Source organism: Chenopodium album, chromosome 2 (assembly GCF_948465745.1).
Source record: "Chenopodium album chromosome 2, dcCheAlbu1.1, whole genome shotgun sequence".
NCBI classification, from domain to species: Eukaryota; Viridiplantae; Streptophyta; class Magnoliopsida; order Caryophyllales; family Amaranthaceae; genus Chenopodium; species Chenopodium album.
Window position 1 is genome coordinate 30,634,692 of NC_137835.1, and position 17,801 is coordinate 30,652,492.

At 34.4% G+C, this 17,801-nt stretch overlaps 1 protein-coding gene across 1 annotated transcript; it reads right to left on the bottom strand.

Moving 5' to 3' along the window:
- Positions 1–845: 845 nt before the first annotated feature.
- Positions 846–16,392, bottom strand: LOC145597953 (aspartic proteinase 36-like). Its single transcript, XM_081654236.1, has 10 exons — positions 15,988–16,392; positions 15,208–15,337; positions 13,660–13,907; positions 11,950–12,180; positions 8,631–8,793; positions 8,482–8,555; positions 7,086–7,173; positions 4,287–4,362; positions 3,276–3,347; positions 846–1,185 (listed from the first exon to the last, which is right to left on the bottom strand). Exons 1-10 carry the CDS (start codon positions 16,272–16,274, stop codon positions 1,031–1,033), a joined length of 1,524 nt encoding a protein of 507 aa, XP_081510362.1. The 5' UTR covers positions 16,275–16,392; the 3' UTR covers positions 846–1,030.
- Positions 16,393–17,801: the final 1,409 nt, after the last annotated feature.

Below are 17,801 nucleotides of genomic sequence, written 5' to 3' on the forward strand. Positions count from 1 at the left end.
CAATCCCTTTCCAAAAAAAATAAGTAAATAAATAAAATAAAATATTCCAAAATATGGCTTCATTAGTATAGAGATGTAATAGTGTAAATAATTCAGTATAATTAAATTAATTTATTTCAATTTTACTTGTTAGTTTAACATAAAAACAAACCTCCATACTAGGGGTGCTTATCGAGCGAGTCAATCACGAGCTGAAGGGTGCTTGACTCAACTCGAAAACTTTTTACATGTACTCAACTCGTGCTCGCTAAAGTTTCAAGCAAATAAAACCTGCTCAACTCGTGCTCGTTAAAGTTTCGAGTCGAGTCGAGTAGCTCACGATCTGCTCGTTAAATTTTTTGTCCTTCTATTATTATATGTCTTTATTTATTTTTTGTTCAATTTATATTGTTTTCCTTATTATATACAGATATTATTAAAGATTTACTCTTTCTTTTCTTATGATATAAATTAAGACTTAATAAGTGTCAAATTTGCTTAAACATACTAACTTTGTTTGTAAATTTTATATTAATAATATATTATCGAGTTGCTCACGAGCTTATCGAGTCGAGTTTAAGCTTGCTCAACTCGTGTTCGTTAACGTCTCGAGTCGAGTCGAATTCGAGCCGAGTCGAATTCGAGTCGAGTTTTGACCGAGTTGAGTACGAGTTGCTCAACTCAATTAGCACCCCTACTCCATACTTTGGAAGTAATTAAATAAATTCTAGCCAAGCTAGAATAATTAGTTGACAAAAGAACAATTTGCTCGTCTTTCAAGCAAGAAGAACAAGAAAATAGGAAGTTAATAAAAGTACGCATACAACTAAGAGGTGAAAATTATGATTTGCATAATGGACGAAGGCTACAATATGCACTCTTTTGGTGCAAATATGATTTGCATTCTTTTTGTGCAAAAATGGTTTGCATCAGTACTAGGAATATTTACATAGGAATTTTTATACCGAGTTCCTATATCTGTAATCTGTATTAACTTTCTGAAACTGCTCATGTTGTGTCATATTATATGCAGTTTATCAACATCAGCAGCTCAGACTAATGACGATGCAAATAGAAGAGCTAAGCTTATACACAGCACAATTAAGGGTGTTTGTATATCTACAATGGGAGCAGAGGATATAAAATGGGGACCTACAAGATGAACTGTTCCCGTTTGCTCATCCTTGACCTGAATGTTTGTAGAGCCTGCGACATCAAGTATAAACCCATTAGACTCCAATAACCACCTTAATGCAAGGTTTCTGATAACCAGTTTGACAAGTTTACAACTGTAATTTTAAGGTAGTAAACTAAAAGTCTTCACTGTGTACTTTTAGGAACTAGGTAGGAAATGTTCAAGCAAATCAAAAATATATCTTTCATCCAAAGGGCTAAACTATTTCTAAAGTAAATCTTATTTGATGGTTTCCAGGCGAAGATTGAGATCTACTTCTGCAATATGACTATTTACACAAGACCGCAAAGAACTTGAAACATTGGCTGATCAAGAAGATGAAAAATCTAAGACACATGGAGTTCTCATAGCTGAGATAAAACCTCAGCATACTGATTAACTCAGAAGTGCATATACGCCCTTAACAATAGTGCAGTTTTATGTATCTATAATCTATATATGAATTATTTAAGTGAAATAAATAGTTTCTATTTTCTAATAGACCCATAATTCAATAGCCACCTGCAGGAATAAAAATGGAATGAAGTTTTATGTATCTATAATCTATATATCCCGTTTGCTCATCCTTTGTTGTAGAGAATTTATAAACCTTAATTTTTTTAAGAAACATATCCCTCCAAAAATGGAATGAATTGAAATTAGGCCAAACAATAATGACGGAACTTTTTTTTTTTTTGCCCTTATTATTTCTAATGTTCCTTTACACTATGTTTAGATAAAGAGGAATGGAGGGAAAGGAAAAGAAGAGAAAAGAAAGCATGCACCATACTTTTTTTGGATACCTCATGCAAGGAGGGAAGGGGAGGGAATTGGGAGGATCCATTTTCCTTACCCTTTTAACAAACCAAATTGTTGGAGAGAATTGGAAAGAAAATGGAAGGTCACCTTGTCCCTACCCTAGGGGTGGCAATTCGGGTAAGTGGGTCGGTTTCAGGTCAGATTTCGGGTTATGCTTAGAAACAATCAAAAATAGTGTAAAACTTAATATTATTACGAAATATGAAATTTTGGTCAAATCGGGTCGAATTCGGGTTATTCGGGTTCGGATCAGTTCGGGTTTCTCACAGTAACTTCGGGTCGGGTTCGTTCAAGTTATCGGGTCGGTTAGGGATTGCCAACCCTACCCTACCCTCACCTCCCTTCCCCTTCCCTCTTTTTTCTTTCCCTCCCTTTCCCTTCACTATTGTTATCCAAACACAGAGTTACAGCCATTTCTCACATTCCAGTCCATCACTATTTTGTCCGCTCATTTTTCGTCTTTTTGCAAATGCTCTGCCACTTTAACTCTCCTCTGCTCTACAACTGAAAATACCAAACTATTTTCCTCAATTTAAAATAAGGATTCTAATTTCATCTTTGATGAAAAAAAATCACGATGCCAACATCAAGAACGACTAAGGTAGGTGGAATCTTAAATGAAATAATCACAATCACCCATACATTGGAAAGTGCTCAGAGGTGATAAAGGTCGGTGCCTTCACATCTGTAACCATCACCGATGGCAAGAAATTGGAGGGGTGGAAGGAGATTTGAAGGCATTGAAGACATTAAAAGTGCTAAAGCTGTTTGTCAGCTATGTCGAGCTCTATTTCAATGACTACCACAGACGGTGTGCATGAATTGGCAGGGGAAAAATGGAAGGGAGGAAAAAAAAAAATTCAAGCAATTGATGAATTTAGAGTGCTAAATAAAATTGATCAGTTCATTCAAGCTCTATCACAAATTTACAATGGCTACTTTTCCCATTGACTGTGTGTGAATTAGCAGGAGCAAAATGGAAAGAAAAATAAACTCATGCGATGTTCCCTCCCCTTAAATTGCCTCATGCTCTTTGTATCCAAAGTCCAAACAAACTGTTAATGATACAGTTCAACCTAAGAATGGGCAGAAGACACAATGTACCATCTCCAAATTGAAAAAACAAGGAAAAGAAAAGCTTTTAAAGCAAGCAAGAGCAGCACACATCAATTTACTCTAGTCGTGACATTCAAATCAATTATGAAGATAATTCTGAAATGCTACGCTCATGCATTTGGACACTGACAATAAACTCTGTGAGTAATATCAAGAATTGGTAAGGATGATATGTCATCATACTCACAGTTATAGTCTGTCCATCCAATCACCATGTTCTCCAGATCATATACAACCAGCTTGTTTGAAAGCATTAGATCTGCAAGTGTGGAAAAAGGGGGAAAAGAAATCATGTATCAACAGTGAGAAAAGGAAAAAGTCAAAATAATTCTAAAATAAAAATGTACAAACTAAAAAATTATTATAAAATCTATGCTACTGTATCTTATTCCTTTTCATAGCCTTCGACTACTGTGTCACCACACACACACATATCTAAAACTGAAGCCACTAGCACCAAATCCTCTGAGCATGAGTGTACAATTGAAAAGGAAAGCTGTTTCTAATTTTTTTTTTAAAACAAAAAAAATTATATTAGAAAGATTTCAAACTAGCAGGCTAAAGAAAAAATATAATAATTACAACATTTTCAGAAATCTGTGGCTAGATAAAGCCAAAAAGACTACCGTAATTTATAAGAAAATGTTTCCAGATAGGCAGAAGGTAGTATATACTTCAAATTAAAGAATGGATATACATCGTCCAATCAAAAAACTAGATTTGACACTACTCTTTTCTTTTCTTTTATTTCTTTTTTTTTTTTTTTTTTTTTTTTTTTTTTTTTTTTTTTTTTTTTGGAGACAGCAAGTTGACATTATTCTGAGAAGTTCAAAGAAATCACAAGAATAGTCGTGGTTTTTTTACCATGCAGAAGAGGAAAAAGTACTTTGTAATAAGCCCAAAATTATAAAAGTTAGGACAAATGGATGGAGTATAGAGGAATTTATCAAATCAGTAAGTATAAATGAGTTGCTCTCACTAGAAAAGTGCATATATGTAAAACTTCAAATGTATACCAAAAAAAAAAAAATTGAGCTGTTACTGAAATATAGCAATTCTTTCCTATGAAGCCAACTACAAGAGCATGACCCAGAGTCCATCTTAAGTTCTTAACTGAATATAATCAATAAATGAAAGTAGAAAACCTCTTAAGCTGCACAGATAGTATTTCCAGACCAACACAAGTATTTATCTGTACCTCCTAAAAGAGTGAGATTCTTCTTGTCCCTTGACAACCTTCCGCTATTTTGCCAACCAATACACCAAAAATCATCCTACAAAATTTTGTGGAAAATAAAAACAGTTAATGATGAAGATATAACTTCACACAAAACAGATAACTATCAGTCAAAACAACACTATGACTTTTGCACTATTCATGAGCAAATTTTGACCTTATTTTTTATGCTAATACTTCTTCTGTTTCATATAATTTGCACAATTTGATGTTTACGTATGCCATGAACAACTTTGATCATTGATATCTAAAAAAACAAAAATTTAAATTACGTAGACTTTTATTTAAAACTAAAAAAAAAAATGTGGTGAAAGTTAGAACATACTCCGTTATATAAATAGCAACAATTATTCACGTAAAAAAAAAAAAAATTAAAATAAAAGACAATTATATGGAACAGAGAAGGTATATAAGTAACAAATGTGATTATGTAAAATGCATTATGATTAATATCAAATTTTAAAAATGTAATTATTAATCATTATTTAAAAAATATATATTAATGGTAAAAAATATGATTGCAAGCATGAAAGTCAAAGGAAAGAAACTATTTGAAACACATCAAGCAATAAACTTTATGACAACATGACATTTCAAATAGATTTTTGTCAACAAGCTTTAACATCAATTTCTCACTAGTTCCCTCACAAGACTATATCTTACACAATGCAGATGTTATATAGCATTGTAAGGAAGATAATGATTGATATTGGGGAATACCAAATATAAGACCACAAAAGAGGAGGGGGGTAGTTAAAAGCATACGGAGTACTTCAAGAACTTAGTTACTACCTCTATTTTTCTCTATCTACTTACTTTCCATTAAAGTTTGTCTTATTATTTGTTGTTCTACTCACTTGATATTATTTCATATTTTGCATGCTCCATTTTCCATCTTACCCCAATAAATTTACAACTTTCCATAGTCTCTCCATTACTAGTTTTTTTACACCCACCCATCTTTTTACACTCTCTTACTTTATTATCTTACACTAAATCATCTTTTCATTAAATTTTTCTTAAACTACATATCTACAGTAGTGAGGCGGACAAAAAAAATTTAGGTAGTATAATATCATAATATTATCCCAAGAGGAACTTCATCTCTCCCCCCCCCCACCCCCCCGGGGAAAAAAAGGAAGTAACTTTATGCATATAGATTAGTTGTTCAGCCTCCAATTACAGCCCTAAACTTTGATTAATTCTCCAATCTCACATGTCCAGCGCTGAAATAAATTCAACTGAAAGTCACATAAGGCATGACAACAAGGCCACAATTTATTAAAAAAGAGGGGAAAAAAAAAGAGCAAAAAAGTAGGGAAATAAGATCCAACTGAGGGACTACTTATCAAGACCACACAGACCGACTATTGTTAATATAAGGATGAGAGAGAAGCTTCAGACTTGGAATTTGGATAAACAATAGCTTTGCATCAGTGATTTCCCCTTTTTTTTTTTTTTTTTTTTTTTTTTTTAATAATCACATTTTATTAATTTACATAGTTTAGCTGTCCATTTAAACTATCGGTTGCACAATGCCTCAGGAAAATGAATAATAACAACCAAACTGGAAACAATGGAAACTAGACTACCACATTTAATTTATTTTTTTTTATTATCACAAAAGTGGACCCGAACAACCTTTAAAGCTTGGAGTACAATATGCCATCAAATGGACTGCAATTCTTCTTTTTTCCCTCATATATGATTTTTCATATCTCCTCTTCACTACATTTCTGGGAAGACGGTGAAACTATACATAAGATTGTTTCTGCCACGGCTGATCCCACTTTGCTGAACTATTTTTGTTAATTTAATTTACCCATATTTCGAAAAAATATTTCCTTTCAGAAACTTGACTTCTACATCTCAAATTATTGTATCCCTTAACATATCCTGCTGGCTATAGATTTAAGTTTTCACACTCCAGTGGAGAACAAAGCCAAAAAAGTTTAGTCAGAAGTGCTCTACAGTTTTCAAAAAATCATTAGTCCATTTAGCAATGACCATCATCGAGGTGCAATTCCATATGCGTGTGCATAACTCCAGTTGAAACATAAAAATATGAAGTGTGGTCTAATTTATCTTACTATAACGAACTGGAGAGGAGATTTATAACTTTTATGAGATCTCAAGAGTCAAGACAGCCAAAAGCCAGCAAAGTTGCTGTACAAAAGGCAAAAGGCATGGTACAGTGACAAACAAGAACACTAATATTGTCAATGGTGTAAAAACAAAATAATTTCTACAATCAACTTGGAATAATAAATAAAAAGGCTTAGGAGGTCTTTGGGAACAGGCAACAGAAATCTAGAAATCAAGTCATCATCAAGAGAAAATTACACTACCAGAAAAAAACATGGCTAGTTACCAGCTATGTTACCCAGACTTTTGAGACTCAAGTACTCATGTTAGACATGTCTACATGTTGACAAGTCAAACTCAGACATCTTAATTTTGCATATTTAGTCCAAATTATTGGAGTGCTAAGTAATGGACAGAGTCCTTAAGGAAAAATAGAGTCTGAATAACATACTTTACTAAAGGCATAAATTTTAATTTCCAAAGCAGCATACATAGCACAAAAATCAAGATCAATAAATAATTTAGTTGGAATAAGTAGCTACAGAATTCAGAAATGAGCATAGTGTAGCACAAAAGCAAACATTTTGCAACAAATCAAATGAGGAAAAAAAATTCACACTTCAAGAGTAGCATTGAATTGATTATCAATAAACGATGGCTTAAGAAAATACTTACAACCGGAAAAAAATACTGATTGGGGTAAACTGTCATCGAGAGCTCACCGCCAAAATAAAATGTAACAGGTGGAAATCCATCATCAACACTGGAGAAACCAAGAAAAAAAGTGCATTAGAGAGCCGTCAAAGGTATTTAAATTGCATATCAATATTCTTCCTCCGATTACCCCTCCCCCTTAACCACCAAAAAGTCAAAAGTGACAGTATTACCATTGCAGTTGATTCCTTGCAAAATCATATGATGTTGGCATAAGAAATGAAAGTGTATCTCAAGTTGAACAAGTTTCTAAAAACACAGTAAGGATGACTTAGACCTCAAACATATTCTCTGACAAATCATTCTGTTCAGTAGACCCAGGACACAAAGAAAGGTAATACTCTGTTCCATAAAGGAGGTAAAATTACATTTTGAGTTCTCCCAAAATGCGATTGAAATTGGCTTAACTTCTTGCATCACACAATTAATATAGCAGGTAAAGCAATTATTCCCTTGTATGAGATAGAGGAAGTATATTATATGTTATTCAGAACTCTTGGTCCACCGTCCACCAAACCACTCACTCTCCAGAGGCAGGGATTATAAAAAGCTAAATATTCACAATTAATCAAGATATTCAACATAGTAAGAATAGCTCTATCAGAAGATATGACAAGCTTCATTATAATATCATCTTTCTCGACTAATAATTTGAACAAGCTATAGGATTAAATTTTATCCCTTCACATCTTATGCTCATCACTGTTAACTCATGTTTTTCACTAGTTAGCAAACACTCTATATATACCTTCCTCGTGGCTAACCCAAAAAGTTTTGTAAACCCTCATGGCTCATACACTCTAAAAGCATCTTTCACAAAGAAAGCAAAACAATCTTGACTACAAAAGTAATCTACAGACTACCTTCAGCTGCAGCACAACACTCAAACAGCCTGAAGGGGAACTGCCTCTCACAAACAGCGACCCATTTCATTACTACCATAAGTGACATCAGTAAGTGTGTAAAAGAGAGTGCCTAAGGCGCATTGTACTTGGCGATTGGGGCAGAACACTTGTCTTACTCTAGGCAAGGCGCGTTGTACACCAGAAGCGCAAGAGGCACACTGAGGCGTATTACGATAGAGAGCTTCTTTTGCTCTAATATAGGAGCACCTAAGGTGCGTGAGGTACCCCAAATACAGAGGCATATCTGAAGTGCACATCAATCATAAATTTTAAATGTTTATATAGTGTTCCGTACTTAAATGAGGCGCACTTGGTGTAACAATACGTCTATTGTTTTAGTGCGCTATGAGCTTTTTTATACATTGGTATCAGCACCCATGCAAAAAAAAAAAAAAAAAAAAAAAAGAAAAAAAGAAGAGAGCATTAAAATGATCTGATCAGAAAAATTATACCTTTCAGAATACTTGAAGCATGTATAAAGGTCTTGGACAGTAACTAATTTCACGTTAGGTTGTCGCGAGAGTATCTGTAGCATTCTCAAATATATGAACATTCAACACCAATGCATAACATGAATTCACAGGAGCAAGCCAATAAATACCTGAATAACAAGTGGCTCGTAAATAATCTCAGGAAGATAAGCAAGGGTAGTACCAATATCAATTATGGCTCCTTTCTTGCCTCCTAACTCATATAAATTCGATGGAAGATTCAAAGTATAATTTCCAACTTTTACCCCAGTCATGTTCACATTGTAGTGTGGCCTGAAAATATTTGTAAGAAACTAATATTAGCTCTGAATCTGCATAAAAGATTAGAGACATAATACAGTGACCATAACGAAACAAAATGGATAGTCAAGACATATTCCTCACCTATGTTACTCGGACTCTTTCATTTACCTCACGTGTCCGTGTCGACACGACTCGTGTCGGACACCGACACCGACACTTGGACACTTCATTTTTAACTAAAAACAAAACTTTTTTCAAGAAAATGGGCAAGTCCGATGCTTGGACACCCGTGTCTAATTTGACACTTTATCCGAGTCCAAGTAACATAGTTCCTCACCACACACCCCCAAAATACACACACACGAAAAATACACAACACACCGGCATTAACAATTACATATGAGCATGAAATTTTTTTACACCGGAATCTGCCAATTAGAACTAAAGACCCACATTCCCGCCCTATGGTCAATGCACCGCACTTGATAATTACTTCATTTTTATCAGTAATTATGTTTTGCTCAAATAGAGGATATCGAGTATTCATCTAATCTTATTAAAGAGTAGATAGCAAGAACCAACAAAGTAATGCAATGCCAACAAAATGCAAATGCTTTAGCAAGCACTTTATAGTAGTAATTAAGAAAAACATCTTATAATGCAGCATCTAAAGATCCAGCAGGCAGGTAGTAATTAAGAAAAACATCTTATAATGCAGCATCTAAAGATCCAGCAGGCAGGGGATGCTACTGAGAAATCTTTTTATTGGGATGCGTAATAACATAAATAAATAAATAATCAGTCTGAACCAGGAACAAAGGAGGGAATGAGAAATACGGAGTACATTATGCTCACAACCTAAGTTGAAGCATGACCCACAGCTGCTTCTTTTTTTTTCTTTTGCAGCATACTATCAAAAGCCACCACAGCCATATTCAAAGTACATCCATACAACCTTTCATCCTTTTTTTTTTTATTTGTCACATAAACTTCTGAAAGAATGGCCAATCAGTTGAATATGCCACTTGCTGAGCTCCTATAGCTTGTGACAATTCATTACTTATGTTAACTATTTTGATGGAATAGGACAACGACACTATCCATTACATTGAAGATGCCACTTGTTGACACTTTTAAGGTCTCTCTCTCTTTCCTAAATGAAACCTTACAACCCCTAATTGCTGCTCCTCAAACTTTACACTGGAATTGCTAAAGCAACAAATAGATTATGGTCTGATCACAGATAGCAGTCTGGCTACAAATAAAATAAATTAAAAAGGGCCTGCCATGAAAAATCTTGGTCATTCCAGAATCTTAACAAAACTGCATGGCTTGCTTATGGCACTTTAGCGATTTCACCTCCAAGCTTAGATATCTAGGCAAAGAATGCTGTAAGAAAAAACTGTGTGGCTAATGAGTCATAATATTTATCAACACAAACTACCAACGGCTGAGGCGCTGAACAGCAGAAGAGCTAAATCAAAGTTCCAACAACAATAAAAAAGAGATTGATGACTTCCTTTATTCCAATATTTCAAAACATAATATTGGAAACCAAAGGATCATATCAATAATAGAACTCTCTCAGATCAACTGTTCTGAATAAGTGACAGTGTATAATTTACAAGTATGCTTCTATACTTAGCCAAACATTAGTTGGTTGAGACTTCTTGAAAACATAACAAATACGTAGTTCATTTAGTTTGGCTTTAAGTTCAAGGTTGAGAAAGCATATGATAGGATCTGTTGATGCACCTTAGGTAATGTATAAAAAACAAAATTAATCTAGGGTGCTATAGCCAGTAGGTAAGTGAGTTGATGATAGCAGCTTAAAGCCACCTTTTCAAACCTCATTTAAAGTAAATGAGAATCTTTAAGCCTTGGTTTGGGCCTTGTGACGCTAGAAAAGAGATATTCAGAAGTGTTGATACTTGATAGAGACGTGGACAGTCTTACAGCTTTTCTTGAGCCAGGAGCTTTTCTAGTATGATGATTAGGCATGGTTCAGAGTCCTTGATAGTTTTAATAAACTTTGGAACAGCCAATATGAGGTCGAGCCTTTAGCTTCATTCGTAAAGCCTTTTTCTCTCGATAGGCCTATAACAATATCAGCAACTGCTAGTTGTCTACCAATAATGCTTTCCCTGCAGACTATTCTTTTGTAACTTCTACACCTCTTGACGCTCCTATATGCTACTTTCTCTCCATTGTTATCAAAAATTTCCTAGTATTAAAATTGACCAGACTGCCTAAATCATTCACGCCAATCTATCATTATTTGTACACCTCTGATAGGGAGGTTTGGAGCACATGAGAGGCATTCACAGGCCACATTATCTTTTACCAGCTTTTAACAGATTATATACTTTCCTGTTACAGTTTCATTGTAATAGTTATCACTAAACCCCAGTTAAATGATGATTATAACCATAATATGAATTTTTTAAGAAACTCTTATGATTTCCAAAACCTACACAATAGTAGTTCAAACACTCCTGGGGTCTAATCAATAAAATTAATTCCTAGTGATACCCACCAACCAATATCTCCCCTTGCAGTCATGGAGAACAAAAACCATTTGAACATGACGGCAGAACCAACACACTGAAAAAGTAAATGTTTAATCTTTCCAGCCCTTGGTAAAAATTCTAACTCTTTGTCTTCATACTTGAAAGATTGATCCAACACCCCCCCCCTTTTTTTTTTTTTTGCGCACATACCTTAGTAGCAGGTGAGCATGAAGGATCTAAATATACTAATATTATGATATCCTAAACAAACCATAGCTTTCACTATAAACTACAAACCTAGCAGTTTGTTTATTAGCAAGTATCTTCTGTCAAAAACTTTAGCATTCTCACACCATGTTCAATTTTAATAACCTAACCAATATCTAAAGTGTGTTCAGGCAACAATACAACATAACCTTATAGACAATTGAAACTTGCAAGTGGCATTGGTCTACAAAATCACTCACATACGTAATGATGCATATTTTTTAACCTGCTTGTACCATACACACTTTCATACAAAAATAAGAAAATAGAGAGTGCAACCACTACAGAGAGCCGGAAATCTATGAAATGTCAAATTAACAGATTTAAAGCCAAGAAAGCTTGAAATGATGTGAAAATCCTAGGTTCAACATCTTTACGTCATCTAAATTTAGGTAGAAGAACTACATACTCATTTTGCATCAATGGAGTTGTGTTAACCCTCGGCTTCACAACAGTTCCAATAGCAAAGATGCCCCCACCATTTACACCATCTAGACAATGGGCAAACATCTTTTTCACTTGTCCTGATGAAGCTAGTTGTCCAATTACAGATGAATTTGACTTGCCAAATCCAAGAATACCATCAAGGGCTTCATCAGCATTAGGTGAACCTCGGTCCACATATTGTCCAGCGCTACACCTGTTGAGAGACGAATCATATACACTGTGAACCACCTTATTAACAAGATGCATGCAGGCTTTCTTGGTTATAAGATGCAAGCTCTCATCTGATCATAAAAGAGAAAAGAGTCACAGAACAATAGGTAAACAGATAAAACTGACCATATACATGTCATATCCATGATTGATCACTAAAGAAAATTGAAAAATCCAAAAATGAAGAGATTCTCCGGATTATGAAGCATGTTGAATTGCTCTCATAATACCACTAATGAGACAATAATTTACTGTCTATAATGTTATATTAAAATAAGGGTAATGCTAATATAAGCATTAATTACACTTCCGAAAATAGTGTGTAAATTTAGGAATCCATGACAAAAACACGTGTAAATCAGTGTAGATCTACGCAAGTTTCTAGAAAAAATAAGCATTAATTACACTGATCTACGCATGTTTTTGTCATGAATTCCTAAATTTGTACAATTTTAGAAAGTGTATTTATTGCTTATATACAACTCTTAGGGATGCATATAGCATTTACCTTAAAAAATATCCTTTAAAACATATGCAAGTACTACTAGAGGTAATGACTAATAATGAAGAAAATTTGGCAATACTGTGTTTCACGTCTCCTAAATTGCAGTTTGGTTTCCATATACAATGAACTAAATGAATTTCCTCATGCCTTTCACTTACAAGATACAATTTTTTTAAAATAACATAAAAAAAAACTATCCTAGAACTATACACCATATTTCGATGGGATTAGACTATTATTTTGGGATGGACAAACCAAAAGTAAGAAAGGCATGTCATGAAAACCTACATTCAGTAATCCAAGCTAGTTTTTCTGAACCCTCAAACAAATATCACAATTCAAAGGAACTAAGCGTCCAAGTACCTAAGCTAAGAGATCTAAACAAAATATCCTAGAGCTATACACCATATTTCCCCATGTAACATTCCTTGATGAGATTAGACTATTAATCTAAGATGGACAAACCAACACTAAGAAAGCTCTTGCTTTCTTAAATTGATGAAATGGTAATCATGGTTTTCCAACCCATGTAGTACCTAAACAGTCCTTCCAGTTAACAATTCAAACATAACATCACTACATAATTCTTTTAGTATCGTTATTTATTCATGCTACAATTGGGTATGGCACAAAGATTAAGGAAAAGGGAAAAGAGATATGGGGTGGTCAAAACAACCCATGAGATTATACAAAAGGAGAAAAAGCATGGAAATTGAGGGAAATTTGTTCTACAGGTTTAAATTGTTTCCCAAAGGGGAATTGTTGCAATTGATGTGAAATCTCCATAAAAGACAACTGTCACGCTTAAATAAAAATAATAAAATAAAAACAAAACTGTATCAAATTTGAAACATAGGATAAAGAATTCTTTATTTCAATTGTCAAACTATAAGCATAGTAAAAACCAGATATAACTACTGCATGTTTGCATTTCCAGAAAATAGATTTACATCTCACCCGAAACTGATACTTCCATTTGCAGTAGTAGTTTGGAGATCCCCTGACACTTGGTCATAGTGCACAATATCTTCCATAAAGTATCCAGTGCTAGAACTCCCATCCCCATAAAACTCAGCAAATGAACATGATTCATTGGCTCTGCATACTTGAAAAGGACCACCATTTACATCTAAACAGAATGGTTCATCACAAGAGACATTTTGAGCAGTTGAAGAGTCCTTTGGATCATAGAGTGTGAGTTCTATCTGCCAGAAAAAATCAGCATTATAAAGTAACAATAAGTTAGTTTTGCTTAGACGATGATCCTAATTGCATAACAAGTTTCTTGACTGAGGTTGTTTCCATAACCTACTTAATTGAGCAAAATCTGATACAATTATAATGTTAATAGCAATCAAATTATCATCACCATACCTGGTCTGAAAAATTTTCATCTAACAATTTATAACCAAACTGATCTATCGTCTTATTAGGTTAATTTGTAAATCTATCATTCTACCATCAGCAGCTCTTGCTCAAATGGTATGCCTACCAGGCCACTTTATAGGTTCAAAACAGATAATTTTACTTTTGGAGCAACCACTCAAGGATATGATTAAAATAGTTCGATAATATTACCAGACTCGCACTTGTTCTTTCTTTCTTTTTACCTTTTCGTTTCTAACAGCACATTAAAGCATCTTTAGTATAATGCATTTTTTGGCAAGAAACTGAATCAGAAAAATATTAATCATAGAAAGTAGTTTGGTTTGAATGGTGCCTTAACATTTTCCCTTACTTGAGGGTAATTCACACCACACACTGATTACCCTCCCCTGCCCAATGGTAACACATCATTTTACCCTGCTCATGTCCCTTTTTCCTCTGTCATTTGTTTCCATTTCATTAACCGTAATACCAAACGATCCATAAAAGCAATGGTTATTGTTACCCATTCCCTCGTACATTCGGTTCCATTACATTATGTTACTTCCAACTGTATTTAATGCACTCTAAGCCCCTCTAAAGCCCAAACATTTTATACTCAGGGAAGTTACAGGTTAGAAGTCTTTAATTATTATTGGCAGCCATTATACCATTTCTGCAAATAATGAAATTTTTCTTTCTCTTGAAAGGATCGGGATAAGCAATGTATTCATCCTTGAAGGGAATTTAAATCAAGGGCATGGCAAGTTACATAACACAAACTAAACACATCCCAAAGGCCAAAACAAAACACACAGTCTAGTCCAGAAGATAAAAGGTTTAACAGATGTTATTTCCCAAATGTCAATGGCAAGTTGACAGCTTTCATCAAATGCATAGCAAATTAGCAGTATCTATGAACTCTTTATAACAACTGAAACAAGGTGGAGTGTTGTTAACAATTAGATTATATATAAATTAAAATCTACAAACTCACTTCCATGGACAAAAGGACCCATTCAGTCCTAATGCATGAGAAAACAAAACTCCTGTAATGTGTAGAAAAAAAAAAGGGAAAAACAAAATGAAAAAACGCTATGCAAAAATAGTATGACTACGACATGAGCAAATGAGTCTTACACCATGATAGCCTCTTTTAGGACACTCAGTACATTCAATGCAATTCACCCATGTAATATCGCTCCCTGTATCCACTTGCATATAAAAGCTCTTTGGAGGTGTGCCAATACCCATCTTTGCATAATACAACCTGCAAATCAAGGAAAAGGAAACCAATAAACCAAATAAGATAGCACAAGACAAAATCAATCTAACAATCATGCAGCACGCTCTTGTTTATCCGATGGCAAGGGCGCTAGCCTAGTGAAGAAGGGGCTTGTGCGCATGTCACAACACAAATGAGGGTCTTATTCGACAAGGGACTCTTGCCTTAAGTGACAAGAACCAGGGTGGTCGGGCCTTCAGGGCTAACAGCTGAGCGGGTCAAGGCCAACACAAGCGCGACTGAATCGCCGAGTTTAGAGCTTCTTAGAATTTGGGGATGCAAAAGTTCACGATATGATACAATATATCAATAAATGTCTAACAAAACAAGCATTTATACAAAGGCAGCCTGGATAGAAAGTTTGGATCTCCTATTGATCACTTAAATTACATAACAGTTAGAACATACTCAATTAAATTAATACCCATCATACAAAATAGCTAAAATAACCACAATATTTACAACATTAAGACAACCCTAGAAAAATAATGCCTAATCAAGTGAAAAAAAACCCAATCAATATTAAAGCATACAACAATAATAATAAAAAATAAAAATAAAAAAAAAAACCAGCACAATTCGAAATCGAAAGGTCAAAAACAAGAACAACAAAAAGAAAAGGATTAGAAAGATACCCAGAAGAATCAGGGCGACCATTACCACCCAAAGGAAGGTCAACATTAGAAAGCATTTGAAGACGATTAGTGTCATGAAGTTTAAGAGAATTCAAAGACCGATTAGTTCCTGCATATCTGAACTTTAAACTGAAGATTGCACTTGAAGATACAGTTGAAGAGATTGTAATCAACACAATTGTTGCAATGATTAGAATTGCGCGCGATAAAGAGATGATGATGGGAGAACCTCGACCTCTGGAACCAGTACCTCCGGCGCGAAGATGGAAGGTGGTGGAGATGATCATGGTTGTCAGCAGGCGAGGAAGGTAGGAGAGAGATTGGTGCGACGACTCTCCTGGTGTTTGGAATCTTCTTATAAGTATTTTACTTTCCTTCTTTCTTCCCTTTAGAAAGGTTGTTTTTCTTTCTCATGCACTTCCTTTATACGGAGTATATAAATTGCAAGTATCGAGGCTCCGTTATACCTTATTTTTATTGAAATGAAATTATTTTTAGTAAAATAAAATTATTTTTACTTAATTTAAATTATTTTTACTTAACTTAAATTAATTTTACTGAGTTGAAATTGAAATGAAATTATTTTTACTGATGTTATATTATAATTTTTCTTTAAGAAAACTGAATTTTACTGAAGTGGAATTATTTTTACTAGCTGAAATTAATTTTACTGAATTGAACTTATTTTTGCTCAACTGAAATTATTTTTACTTAATATTATTTTTGTAAGGTGAAGTGAACAAGACCTAAATGCAGTATAAAATAACCTAATGATTTTAAAAATAACCTTTAAATATTCAAAAGACTATATTACCGTTTATTATAAACCCAAATTAATTTCATTCGCCCTCTATCACCGAGAAGTTTGCTCCTCTTCTCCTACTCTCCATTGTACATAGTACAGTATAACCAAGTTGTCAAACAAAAAATATACTACAACCAAGAACAACCTTAAAAGCTTCCCCTGGCTCATTTTCTCAAAGTTTCATCTTTTTGGTAATTTGATAAATAGAAGAGGCAAAACAAAACTTTTTTTTATGGTAGGGGAAAGGGGAGACGAATAAATAATACCCATTGGTGTGTGTGTGTGTTCTTTGTTGGATTTTAAGGTTGGAAATTTTAAACAATTAAATTAATTCAACTATATCATCCTACGATATAATAAAGATGAAAAACAAAGTTAAATGTCTAAAAACAATCGAGCATCAGATGTTCATGCCATTAAACTTTGAAAGTTATACGCTGTAAAGGCCTCGGAAAATAACCTCGTAGGTGGCAAAGGGCCCCGGAAATTAATTGGGGTAAGTAGTGAAGGGCCCTGGATTTTCACTCCAGTAGGTGGTGAAGAGGCCCGGAACTCGTAGCCGGTATTAAGATGAAAAGTCAAGGAAATATTTTACAAACAGGTTGAATCTAGGAATCGAAAATGTTTAGCAAATTAATATCAGTTTGTCAATCACTAGGTTGTAAAGTATGTAATAGTAAAATAGGCCAAATCCCAATTGGATAGATCCTATAAGGTCATACAAAGGGCCTAGATCGAGCACGAGAGGGCGAGGCCCATGATGGGCCTTATTCCCTAAGATGGTCGGCCATATGAAGTAGTATGGAGGGTTTTGGACTTTGTAACCTAGTCTAATTTAATAGGATAATATATAGACTAGGTGCCTAGGGTTTTGGTGATGCAATTCAATGATCAGTAAGATCAAACCCTATTTAGAAAACACGAAACCTAACCCCTCACATACTCTCTTTCACGGCTCTCTCCTCCCCTCGACTTCGGTTATGGTGGTTTGTGGTGGTGGTGTTTCGTG

What these genes read in the sequence shown, in the direction of transcription:
- LOC145597953 (XM_081654236.1), bottom strand. Translation starts at nt 16,274, where the DNA reads ATGATCATCTCCACCACCTTCCATCTTCGCGCCGGAGGTACTGGTTCC. An exon ending in GGTCGCCCTGATTCTTCTGG is followed by an intron (nt 15,338 to 15,987) that starts GTATCTTTCTAA and finishes CTTGATTTGCAG; the next exon opens with GTTGTATTATGCAAAGATGG. An exon ending in GAATCTCACTCTTTTAGGAG is followed by an intron (nt 3,348 to 4,286) that starts GTACAGATAAAT and finishes CCACACTTGCAG; the next exon opens with ATCTAATGCTTTCAAACAAG.